Raw genomic sequence first — 12,663 nt, forward strand, 5'->3', positions numbered from 1 at the left:
CAACTGGGCCAAGCAGGACCTGCTGTGGGCTGAACAAAGTTCCTCCACAGGCTGGATCCAGCCCGCGGGCTGTATTTTGCCCAGCCCTGGACTATGGCCTGTTCTCTATGAGTTTTAAAAGAAACGTGAAGGGGAGCAGAATATTTTCTCTCTGCGTTCCCTTGATGAGTTTATGAGGTACAGCTGTGCTTCTTGCTGAAGTGTTATGGGAAGAGTGCTATTGGTGCACAGAGACTTTCCAGTTCTTACAGCTACTCTTTCATCCATTTACAATAGTTGCCTACTTCAGAAAATAACATAATTTGCCTCCAATAGATATCAGTAAAGATTTTCTTTATCCAGCCTTGTCAGAGTTATAGTTTAATATAAGTTTCAATACACAAGTAGGGATGCACTGATAAAGATTTTCTTGGCCAACACTGATAGGTGATATATTAAACAGCCATATCAGCCAATATCAATCCAATAAGTGATTTACATGGGCCAGCTCACAGAGGTAGTGAAGGCTAAGGATGTGGTAGTCATGAGGGACCTGAACTTCCCAGACATCTACGGGGAAGAACAGTCAGCCAGGTCTGAACGCTCACATAGGTTCTTGGACAGAGTGCAGGACCTCCATCTAACCCAGGAGGTGTACAGCCCCACCAGGGGAGAAGCCTTGTTGGACCTAGTGCTGGCCACGGGTGATGACCTGGTGAGGGGGCTGCAGGTGCTCGACCACCTGGGCGACAGCAATCATCGCCTGCTGGAATTCACCATCCAGCCCAATGTGGCAAAGGCATGCAGTAAGGCAGCGGCCCTAGATTTTAGGAGGGGAAACTTCAACGAGCTAAGGAGGATAGTTGGAGAAGCGCTGAGGTCCCGGAGGGGAGGGGAGCCAGGTGTCCAAGCAGAGTGGTCGCTCCTTAAGGAGAGGATCCTCCAAGCCCAAAGGAAGGTAATCCCAACGAGGATCAAAGGGAGCAGGAGAGCACACAAGCCTCCATGGCTCACCAAAAGTATCCGGGAATGTCTCCTTGCTAAAAAGGAGGCTTACACCCAATGGAAAGAAGGGGTCATCACCAGGGAGGACTATTCTGTAGTTGCTTGGGGATGTAAGGGGGTAGTTAGGAAGGCCAAGGCAGAGATGGAACTGGGACTAGCTTCCCAGATTAAGGACAATAAGAAGTCCTTTTTTAAATACGTAGGGGGTAAAAAGAAGGTCCCAGGTAATGTGGGGCCCTTGCAGGACGCGTTGGGAAATTTGGTCGTCACACCAGACGGCAAAGCTAACATGTTTAACGATTTCTTTGCCTCCGTCTTCCTAAGTAGGGACCAGAACAGCCACCTCCCTGCTGGGCCCCCCTCAGGCCCCGGGGGAGGCACACCTGGGCCACGGGTTAGCAAGGATTTAGTTAGGGAGCTTCTGGAGGGGTTGGACGTATTCAAGTCAGCCGGTCCGGATGATCTCCACCCTAGAGTTCTAAAGGAACTGGCCGAGGTAATTGCAAGTCCCCTGGCACGGCTTTACAAGCACTTGTGGTGCTCTGGTGAGGTACTGGAGGACTGGAAGAGGGCCAGCGTGGTTCTCATCTTCAAAAAAAGGCAGGAAGGAGGACCCGGGAAACTATAGGCTGGTTAGTCTTACCTCAATCCTAGGCAAGCTGTTCGAGAAAATTATTCTGGCACACATCCAGGAGGGGCCAGCAGGGGACTGCATGCTTAGGGGCAACCAACACGGGTTCATCAGTGGCAGGTCCTGTCAGACCAACCTGGTAGCCTTTTACGATCAGATCGCCAGATCATTAGATGCAGGGGTAGCAATGGATATAGTCTTCCTGGATTTTCGGAAGGCTTTTGACACGGTCTTTCACCCCGTTCTCATTAAGAAACTGCGGGGCTGTGGTGTAGACACCCACACAGTCAAATGGGTCGCCAACTGGCTGGTGGGCCACACCCAGAGGGTGGTAGTGGATGGGTCCTTCTCAACCTGGAAGGACGTGGGCAGTGGGGTTCCGCAGGGCTCGGTCCTTGGGCCTGCGCTGTTCTTCATCAGTGATTTGGACGAGGGGGTAAAAAGCACCGTGTTCAGATTTGCTGATGACACTAAGATGTGGGGGGATGTGGGCACACTAGAAGGAAGCAACAGGCTACAATCAGACCTCGACAGGTTACAAGGGTGGGTGGATGAGAATAGGATGGGTTTCAACACAGACAAGTGCAAGGTGATGCACCTCGGGAGGAACAACCGGCACCATACCTACAGGTTAGGGAACTCCCCTCTTGTCAGCACGGAGGCGGAAAAGGATCTTGGGGTCATCATTGACTCCAAGATGAACATGGGCCGGCAGTGTGGGGAGGCAGTTAGGAAGGCCAACCGCACCTTGTCATGCATCCACAGATGCATCTCGAGCAGGTCCAAAGAGGTGATCCTCCCCCTCTATGCGGCACTGGTCAGGCCGCAGTTGGAGTACTGCGTCCAGTTCTGGGCACCACACTTCAAGAGGGATGTCGACAGCATGGAGAGGGTCCAGAGGAGGGCCACTCGTATGATCAGGGGACAACAGGGCAGGCCCTATGAGGAGAGGCTACGGGACCTGAACCTGTTCAGCCTCCAGAAGAGAAGGCTGAGGGGGGATCTTGTGGCCTGTTATAAACTAGTCAGGGGGGATCAGCAGGCATTGGGGGAGTCACTGTTCCCCTGAGCACCGCCAGGAGTGACCAGGAATAACAGTCACAAGCTGGCAGAGGGTAGGTTTAGGTTAGATATCAGGAGGCGCTACTTCACAGTCAGGGCAGCTAGGGTCTGGAACCAACTTCCAAGAGAAGTGGTGCAGGCTCCTACCCTGGGGGCTTTTAAGAGGAGGTTAGGTGAACATCTTGCTGGGGTCGTTTGACCCCAGTATTCTTTCCTGCCATGGCAGGGGGTCGGACTAGATGATCTGCTGAGGTCCCTTCCGACCCTACAAACTATGAAACTATGAATGCAGCCAGGCAGCATGGAGAGCAGTGCCCTGCAGGTAAGTCTGTGGAGGGAAAGGGTTGTGGGGGGACAGATTCCCCCATGGTGAGGAAGTGGGGAAGGAGCTGGGGATGAGGTTGGGGCTGGGAGTGCTGCCCAGCCAGGTCAGTGAATGGGACCCAGGGCAGGGACCTGAGCTGCGAGTGGCTCATCCAGGGGATCAGCATCCCAGCACTTAAAAATGGCGGTGGGGGCACTTGAACTAAAGCTTGTCAAATGAGCCTTAGTTCAAGCACTGTCACCACCGTTTTTAGGTACGGTAAAACTTTTAACTGGAGTGGAGCCAAGCAAGGTGAGGGCGGATATGGGCTGTTTGCTATTGGCTTGGGACTCTCTACTCTGCTGCCTTTGCCCTGGGGGCCTCACATCAGCCACGTGTCCCCTGCCTGCCCAGCAGAAGGAGGCACAACAGGCCACCCCCACAGCTGCTGGGTGGACAGGGGGTGTGCAGCCAATGCAGAGCCCTCACGGGAAAGGCAGCAGAGTGGAAAGCCCTCCTCCTACAGCAGGCAACCTGCATCTGGCCCATGCACAAATCTCGGGGGTCACATGCCCCGTCTGCCTCCCTTGGGTGAGCTGCCCATGACTCCATCCTGCACCCTGCCCCGGCCCTGGGTCCCATTCACCACCCTGTCTGGACAGACCCCCTCTGCCCTACTTCCTCCCTCACTGTGGGGGCCTTAATCTGCACCCCTATGCCCCTCTCCTCCCCCACACTCCTTCCCCTCCATAGATTTACTTGCAGGGCACTATTCTCCACACTGCCTGGCTGCATTTCTGGCCACATGCATGCATGCAGCTGTGCACATGCACATGGCATCTGGGGACCCCGCCTGGCCAGAAGGCATATTATTTTTATCAGACATTATCAACTACACCAGCCAAAAAAAGCTGATAGCCGATAATGTTAATTTTCCTTTTATTGGTGCCAATCTGATATGGCACAAATACATGGGTACACCTCTATCCACAAGTCATTTTTTTCATGTACCTCAGATTTCAAACATTCTCACCTTCGCTCCTCTAGAAAGAACATAGTATCGTAACACTTCTTTGATGTGAACATCCTTCTTTGACAAAATTAAGCTTGTCTGGGTGATCTCTCCTGCTCCTATGCTTATTATCTTCTGTCCGAAGTGTGTTACTCCATTACCGCTTTTAAGATAGCTGATATTGTAACAAAAGGATTAGTGTAATGGCCATTGCTGGCTCAATATATGCCCCCCTTTTTTTAATTTTGTAGGTTATTTTCACAGTAAGTTTCACTGCATTTCAGATACAGTTTGATGCAAAATTGTTTTAAAATGTATTTTTTTACATGTGATCGCTCTCAGAGATGTTCTTATTAACTTGGTTTTGTTATGCTTTAAGACCTGAAATTCAATAGTTTAGATAATTTCTAGCTGGTGAATCCTCTTCATGTGTCACCAATACTATGCTTTTAAATAGCAGACAAACTAATATGGATGAGGAATATGAACACTTTTTAAAATGCGCAGGTCTTCAATATACTGTAGGAAAAGTAGGACTTTATATCCTGAACCTCTTAAAGAGAAGGTTTATTATATCACACAAGCACATGTTTGTGAAGAGAATGCTGATCTTTTAAAGTTGTGTTTAATAAAATTTTAGGGCCCAATTCTCATTTACATTTACATCCATTTACACTATTCTGGGAGGGTAAAATGTCACTCAAGTAGATGCAAATATTATTTTCTGTCACTTTCATTCTCTGTTACTGTGCCTGAGAAATATAAAATGGCTTTAATGTAAAGGAGAATCACACTGTATTTGAAAATTGGAGCAAATAACTAGGATTAATTGAGGATCCATTGACCCTTTTCTTGTCAGTTGAGTACTTTTGTGCATTTCTAGAAAATTGCTAAGGGGTAAGGTAGATATTCCTGTGTGATGCTAAAATTGTCAAACGTGAGGTTCAGCAGAGGGGAGAAATGAGATCAAAATCAGAATGACCAAATGATTTTGCTCTCTACATTATTAAGTTTAGTGAAACAAGACTATCACGATATCGACATTTTAGGAAATCAGAGGTACACCAGCTAACTGTTTCCCCATGTTTCCCTCCTGCTTTATCCCTCTTGTCCTTCCGCTGACTCTTATTGGCTAACTGTGCATGTTTGACCCAGTGTTCTACTCCTGTGCCTGTCCTGTCTCTGCCCTCAGATATACAAGGAACAGCTGAACACCAGAGTGGTTTTGGTTGCGGTGGAAACCTGGACAGACCGGGATCGTATTAACATTTCCCCTGACCCTATGCAGATGCTCCATGACTTCTCGCGATATCGACAGTACTACATCAAACAGCATGCAGATGCTGTACACCTGCTCTCGTATGTACGGTTAGGCAATAATTTAATTTAGTACTTTTATGTATCTGTTGCCTGCCTGTTTCTTTCTATTTACCTTCTTCTGCCTGCCTGCACTACATAGCCAACTGTTGCCCACACTAGCCAATTCCTGGTATTTTAATATATCGGTTAGTATTTCAGCAGCATGCAACAGAATATAGTACAGACATCTTGATATTTATGATGAAATATTGATATCTTTGCAATTGTTATCCACCTAAAACACCACCAAATATTTACTGTGGTTTACTGTAGTCATACATTTTATTAGGTCAGATCCATTTATATGCCAAGGCTAGTTTAGAAACCTTCTCCTTTAAGTAGTTTCTATACTGGAGAAAATAGCCAACTAGTATCTTAAATGTTTCCCTATTGATTGCTTAATGAGTTTTTATATTATGCATCAGATTCATTACACAGAGGTCTCCATTGTTTGGCCAGTGGTACCCCAGAAAACACTGTTGAAGGTCCAAGTTGGTAGTGATATGCTCTTCAAGCTGAATTCAAAGCAGCTATGAACTGGAGCAAATATGACTGCTGGTGAGCCTGATATGGCAGCCTGCAGGGGTGGGGGAGACTTGGGGATGGGATGAGGAATCTGCCCATAATGAGTTTCACCATTTCATCTTTATCTGCAGAAGGTGAATATCAGGGACGAAGAAGCTGCTATAGCTATTAACCTCTAGTAACTGCTGTTCTGCAGTTTGGACAAACAGTGTTAATTACTCTTCCTTGTATACTCAAGGCTATACTCATCACCTAACTAAATAAGTGGTTTGGGTGATGACAAATAGATTGATCCCTGTGTTTTTTTCCTACAGACGATAAGAACCATTACTTTTGCTGCAGTATAGGCCAGGGGTCAGCAACCCCTGGCATGTGTGCCGAGCATGGCACACAAGACCATTTTGCTCGGCACGCCACTGCCAGCCTGGGCTCTAAGCAGCTGCTGCCAGCCACAGAGCCTAGGCTGCTGCCAACAGGCAGCTGGGAGGCTGCAAGCAGACTTGGCTCTGTGGGCTGGCTGCAGCCGGGAGGCTGCAAACAGCTGCTCCAGGCTGGCGTGTCAGCACTCCAGCACCTTCCAAGGTAGACATTATGTTTTTTCAGCACTCCAGCCAAAAAACTTTGCCTACTCCTGGTATAGGCCTATATATCTAATCAAAGGCTTTTAGTCATTTTCACATCTATAATGTTGTTATAGTTTTTTATGTAGTTTTATTAGGAGGAGGGATAGATTTTCCAAGTCCTGTAACCTTTGTTGATGCTACTTTGATTGATTAAATAGAAATGTTTTTGTGCCAGGATTACAGTATTGCTCCCCTCTCCAAATGAAAAAATATTCTGGATTGTGGAATATGAATGTGTGCCATGAGTTAAAGAAAATTGTGTGGATGATGATTATGTTTATTCTGTACACTGAAACAAAGGGATGGTTCATCTGCTTCTCAGCTGTCACTTTGTAGTTCATACAGAAACTTTATTTATGAAGTATTTTTGTGTGCATTTTCTAACTAGAAACTGAATCTGTTTCAAGAGTTTTCTTTAACATTGGAGAAGTAGTACTATGCTTTTCAGTGCAGTTCAGTATACCAGCTTTAAATAATTTCTTCTTCTTGATAGAATGACCATTATAACATTTCCAGCAAAATGCAAAACAGTGTTATTAATAGAATATTATGTCAGTGCTGTTAATTACTCAAAAGTCAGTAAATATGGAATTAAAATGTTCACAACTTTCATCACTGTACCTCAGTGCATTTGTGCATTTAAACAGGATAGTTACTGCATGATTTCAGAAGACTTGCAGGTATAAAAGTGCCACTTATGTGCACTTTCCTAGGAATGAAATTTCTTTTATAAACGTACTATACCGTGCCCTTCATATCTTTCCGGATGTAATAAGACTCTTGTAACTGTGAAGTACAAATACAAGAGGTGTGAGAGAAGGATGCTCTGAGAAACTTTGAATTTCCTGACATTTGTGTAATTGAACTCTCAAATTACATTAAACTGTTTTTATAAAATATCCTTTAAAAACTGTTTAAAAATATACAGAAAAAAACCAGATAGAAGTGTAATTGGATCATCAGGGTGAGGTTCTAGAGGTAGCCTTGTGGATAAAAGATTTATATGTTTCCAGTTTTTTCTTTAAGGGTGCTTTCTCCAGAAAAAAACTAGGCCTGGCTTTAGATAGTTTGTGATGTCTGATAACATTTGTTTATGGCAGCATGGGGCAGGCTGTTTATGTTTACTGTGGAAATCACCATTAAACAAGATAACAGGAAAATGACTGAAACCCAAGTCTTCAGCACAGTATTGCAGAAGATGGTCATTATATTTCAAGTCAAGGTATCAAGCACAATATATAATATAATTTAAATAATAGCTGGTATTGCAAAAAAACCATTAAGAGCAACAAGTACTATTAGATGGTCCTTGGAAAATCAAGTATTTTAGATAGTCATCTATCTGTGTACCAGCCAGCTCCAAAGAGACCTAATTTTACAGAATTAGAAAGAGGTACTTAGCTGTGTTAGTTTGAAGCTAAGTAGAAGGCAGGTGAGAGTGGGACCTTATAGACTAACTCGTTTAGAAACTATGAAAGCTCATGCTTCTCTCAGTGTGTTAGTCTATGATGTACCATACAGCCCTGCCTTCTGACATTCTGCTTTGTAATAGACATTGTAGCAAAGTCCTGGCCCCAAGAGTGGCTGTGATGCCCCTTGGTAGCCAAGTGACACCTACCCCACTCTGACTTCTCTGGGACACCCTCTCTTTTGACATTTTGCTTGCCGTGCCTTCCTTGATGTTTCTTATGCAGTACAGGGAGGCTGCCCCAGGGTCACAAAGTGAGCCCTAAGTCCTGAACCATCCAGTCTGTCTTGCCCCCTAGGGCACTAAACTGTGGCCCTCTTGGCCCTGTCCGTGCCTCAGGGCACCAGCCACCTTAAGGGCTGCATTAGTAGTTTCTGTCATCCTCTGTAGCCATGCTCATACTTTGCAGATGTCTCTCCAGATTTTATCACACCAGCTTGTATGGGCTCTGACACTCTTGCCCTTGGTCCACCAGTTACTCTAGCTATGGCCTCCTAAGCCTGGGCCCACTTGCACTGGCCTGGCTCCTCATCCTGCATTTGTGTGCTCAAATGCAGCCTCATCCTGCATTTGTGTGCTCTGGGCCCCTGGGCCCTGTCTCATGCATTGTAGGGCAGCCCTCAGCTATCAGAGTCACTAACTCCAGGCCAGGCTGGCCTTACTGTCTCATTCCTCAGTCCTCTGGGTCCCTGACCCAGGTGTAAGGCAGGACTAGGCTGCTCACTGCCTGAACCCAGAGCCTGCTTGGTCCCTGCCCCCAGGTCAGGCTGCTTCCACTCCCTGTGGCCTCAGCTCTCCCAGCCTCGGCTTGCACCAGCCCACAATCCTCTGGGTACCCAACCCCAGGCTCAGCTTCTTTCACTGGCCTTGGGCATCCTAGCCTTGGCCTGCACCAGCCCACAGCCCTCTGTATCCCTGACCCCAAGCTAGGCTGCCTGATGCTGAGTGCTTTACTAGGCACCCCTCTGTGGCCTCCACACCTCTGCTTTAGCCACTCGGTCTTCCAGTTCAAAACACAAGCAAGGTGCTTGAAAACAAAATCTCCCTAACACTGCCCATTACACCTCTCTTGGGAGCCTCTCATCCTAGCTCCCCAGGGTGGCTTGGGTGCCTACCTGCTTAAATTCAGCAGCCCTTCTTTCCTGGGCACTCTTCTCCCTGCAACAAACAAGGGCAGACTGCCTTCCTGGGCTTGTGTCCTGAAGCCCTGCCTCTTCCTGTCATAGTTTCATAGTTTCTAGGGTCGGAAGGGACCTGAGCAGATCATCTAGTCCGACCTCCTGCCATGGCAGGAAAGAATACTGGGGTCAAACGAATACTGGGGCCAATACTGGGGTCATGTGGTTCCCCAGCCCTACACAAGGGTTTCTACTTGCTGATTGGTGACCTGCCTGCCCTCTTCTGCTGCAGCAGCTGCAGCTGCTTCCTGCCACATGCACCTACTATCCCTGCTTAGTGCCAGGGGCCTTGGCCCCCTGTTACTGCATTCCATTCTGTAATATGTTAGATCTATTTTAAAGCAATCAGCATCTTCCATTGGAAGTGTAATTTATTTTGACTAAGGTTTACTAGCTTCCACAGCCTCAAGACTGCTGAATCCTTGCCTCAAAATATAGAAATGCACATCAGAATCTAGCTTTCACTCAGATGTTTCAAACATTACATTTGTAGTAATGCATGGATTCTAAAGGAGAAGAAACGTGGTGTTGCTCTTTCCCCTCTGTGTGATTGTGAGTGGGACTGAATCCTTTTTTCTTGCCTTTCTTGTAATGCTAGAAGTTGCGTAGTTTCAGAACTCTTTTTGTCAGTCAGCTGGAGGGGGAAAAAAGTCTTTTAAGGCATCGGGAAGGGACAAAGCATGACATTATTCCTCAGTACCTGATGGCCTTTAAGGTCTTAGCCTTCTAAATTTCTCCACTTGTAACAGAAGAATAATTTTCACATTAGGAACACTTGGTATTTATGCCTTTTTGGTGGCCAAATCAATTGTATTGTTGTGATATTAAATTGTACATAGTATCCATGATTATTTTAAGATATTTTATAAAATCATATAGATTCAAAAAATTGGGGAAACATATGCAGCTTATTTCTGTGGCTTATTAGACAATCTAAAACAACTAATGCCATTTAGAGAAGGTCATAATTATGATGAATATGAGTCAACAGTGTTCCCCTGTTGCCAAGAAGGCTAATGGCACACTGGGCTGCATTAGTAGAAGTGTTACCAGCAGATTGAGGGAAGTAATTATTCCACTCTATTCTGCACTGGTGAGGCCACATCTAGAGTACTGTGTCCAGTTTTGGGCCCTCCACTGCAGAAGGATGTGGACAAGTTAGAGAGAGTCTAGGTTAGGGGGCTGGGGCACATGGCTTATGAGAAGCTGAGGAAACTGGGCTTATTTAGTCTGGAGAAGAAAAGACTGAGGTGGGGATTTGATAGTCTTTAACTGCATGAATGGTGGTTCCAAAGAGGATGGAGCTGGACTGTTCTTGGTGGTGACAGATGACAGAACAAGGAGCAGTGGTCTGAAGTTGCAGCAAGGGAAGTTTAGGTTGGATATTAGGAAAAACTTTCTAACTAGGAGGGTGGTAAAGCACTGAAAGGGGTTACCTAGAGAAGTGGTGGAATCTCTATTCTTGGAGGTTTTTAAGTTCTGGCTCAACAAAGCCCTGGCTGGAATTATATAGTTTCAAATGGTCTTGTTTGAGCAGGAGCTTGAACTAGATGATTTTCTGAGGTCCCTTCCAACCCTAATTTTTTATGATTCAATGAATAGCATTTGTTATAAATCAAAAAACTAATTAAGGGAAGAGGCAGGAGGTCAGTATGCACCTATGGGGAAAATAATGTGTTCTGTGCAGTGTTTGAATGGTTTCAATTAAAAAGATTCAGAATAAAATGTAATTAAGTAGTATCATGGTTTTAGAGAAGTATATCACTTTGGAAATTGACTAAACTGATTACATACATTTCATTGCAACATTATTTTTGACAACCTGTACTAAATTGGAATATTTCCATTGTTTTTGTCTTATAATAGACATGAAATCACTGCATTTTAAAAAATAATATTTGATGCATTTCCTTTTTCTGATTTTGTTTGCAGGATGAGGGAGAGGCTAAACTGATATGAGTGGTAGCCTTGTTGCAAATTGTATATAGTGAACTTGTGGTGGTCTTTTTTTCAAGCTAATCATAATTAACTTAGGGAGTACAAAGAGTGCGCATACAAAGGAAATTGTAGAGGTCTCTTATGTCACAGTTTGACCATTCAGATAACTAAAGGGTGTCTGCATTAAATTTCACGAACAATATCTTCTGTATTTGTCTTTGTTCTTAAGGAATGTGACATTTCACTACAAAAGAAGTAGCTTGAGTTACTTTGGAGGGGTTTGTTCTGTGACCAGAGGAGTTGGAGTAAATGAGGTAACATTTTTCCCCCATTAAATCTTTCAGTGTCCATTTACCATTTTACTTCCACACTGCTTGTTGAATTGTTATACATTGAGGGCCTGATCCAACTACCAAAGTCTTCAGTAAACTTTCTATAAATAGTAATGCGAACTGGGTTAGGCAAGTGACAACCTTTTCAGGCCATGTGTTGGAATAACCCATTTTGTGTCAGAGGTGAGCAGGGAGGTGCTAGGATGCAGCCACTGCCAATGCTGCCATTTTCCCCCACTGCAGCATAGGGGAACCCCTGCCAGCAAATGCTGCTGAAACCTCATTTCAGCTGCATGGATCCAATGATTTCACAGTCCAGATCTGGATTAATTTAGTTTTTTCCATTCGGATTAAATTTGTGCAAATATCCATTGTATTTATATGGGTTAAATTTAATAGTCAATTAATGAGCAGAACTGCTCTGACTGTAGGTTTCTACTAAAGTAATTGGTGATTGTGTTTACTTCCCTTGGTAAATGCATGGGGAGAGTCACAATTGCTCTGACAATATTACTGCATATAATACTGTGTTTTAGGGAAACCAGAATAAAGTGTTGTAATATAAGTTGCAATAAGTAATTTTGTGTAATGCTGTTGCTGTTATCCCCTCCTCAATATAGTATGGCCTTCCATGGGCCATGGCACAGGAGTTAGCACAAAGTCTGGCTCAGAACCTTGGAATACAGTGGGAACCAGCAACCAGAAAACCAAGTATGTACTGTGTATGGCCTTTCCTCTGTCCTCCTCTTTTTTGTGATACAGTCAGTTAAATAAAAATTTACAATTATTTGGATGTACCTAACCTACAGCAATGATAGTATCAATCACTGAGTGCATTTACAAGTGAAATTAATGTGATGCAATAAATTCCAGAGTTTGTTAACTGCTCCCAGGTGCAGCGTCTGTATATGCACCAGGACTGCAGCAGTTTGAGCAGTCCCAGGCTGGCAGGAGGCCCGGGGAATCAGCCCCAGGCTCCAGGTGGTGGCATCAGGTGCTGGTGGGGCTGGCTCAGGCACGAGGGTGCAGTATCTGTGGAGCCATGTGTTTAGACTGCAGGCAGCCCCCACACTTCAGCAACCTTGTGCCCCAGCCAGCCCCTGTCACCATCTACACCAGAGGTGGTCAAACTGTGGCCCACTAGGCCATTCTATCTGGCCTGCGGGGCCTCTAAACATTTTAGAAAATTAATATTTATCTGCCCCTGGCTGCCTGTCATGTGGCCCTCGATGGCTCACCAAAACTCA

General features: G+C 45.4%; 1 protein-coding gene across 6 annotated transcripts in view; it reads left to right on the forward strand.

The window, feature by feature from the left end:
• ADAM23 (ADAM metallopeptidase domain 23) overlaps window positions 1-12,663 on the forward strand; it is a 206,767-nt gene that overhangs the window by 110,486 nt on the left and 83,618 nt on the right. For all 6 annotated transcript variants that reach the window (XR_016441987.1, XM_090044822.1, XM_090044819.1 and 3 more), the window contains exons 11-13: window positions 5,186-5,352; window positions 11,314-11,398; window positions 12,037-12,127. Coding sequence is in view for 5 of the 6 variants with exons in the window: in XM_090044822.1 (XP_089900948.1) it covers window positions 5,186-5,352; window positions 11,314-11,398; window positions 12,037-12,127 (343 nt within the window). In the remaining variant the exon portion in view is untranslated. The remainder of the gene's footprint in view (window positions 1-5,185; window positions 5,353-11,313; window positions 11,399-12,036; window positions 12,128-12,663) is intronic.

Source organism: Crocodylus siamensis, chromosome 4, assembly GCF_052110815.1.
Source record: "Crocodylus siamensis isolate JL-2025a chromosome 4, ASM5211081v1, whole genome shotgun sequence".
NCBI classification, from domain to species: Eukaryota; Metazoa; Chordata; order Crocodylia; family Crocodylidae; genus Crocodylus; species Crocodylus siamensis.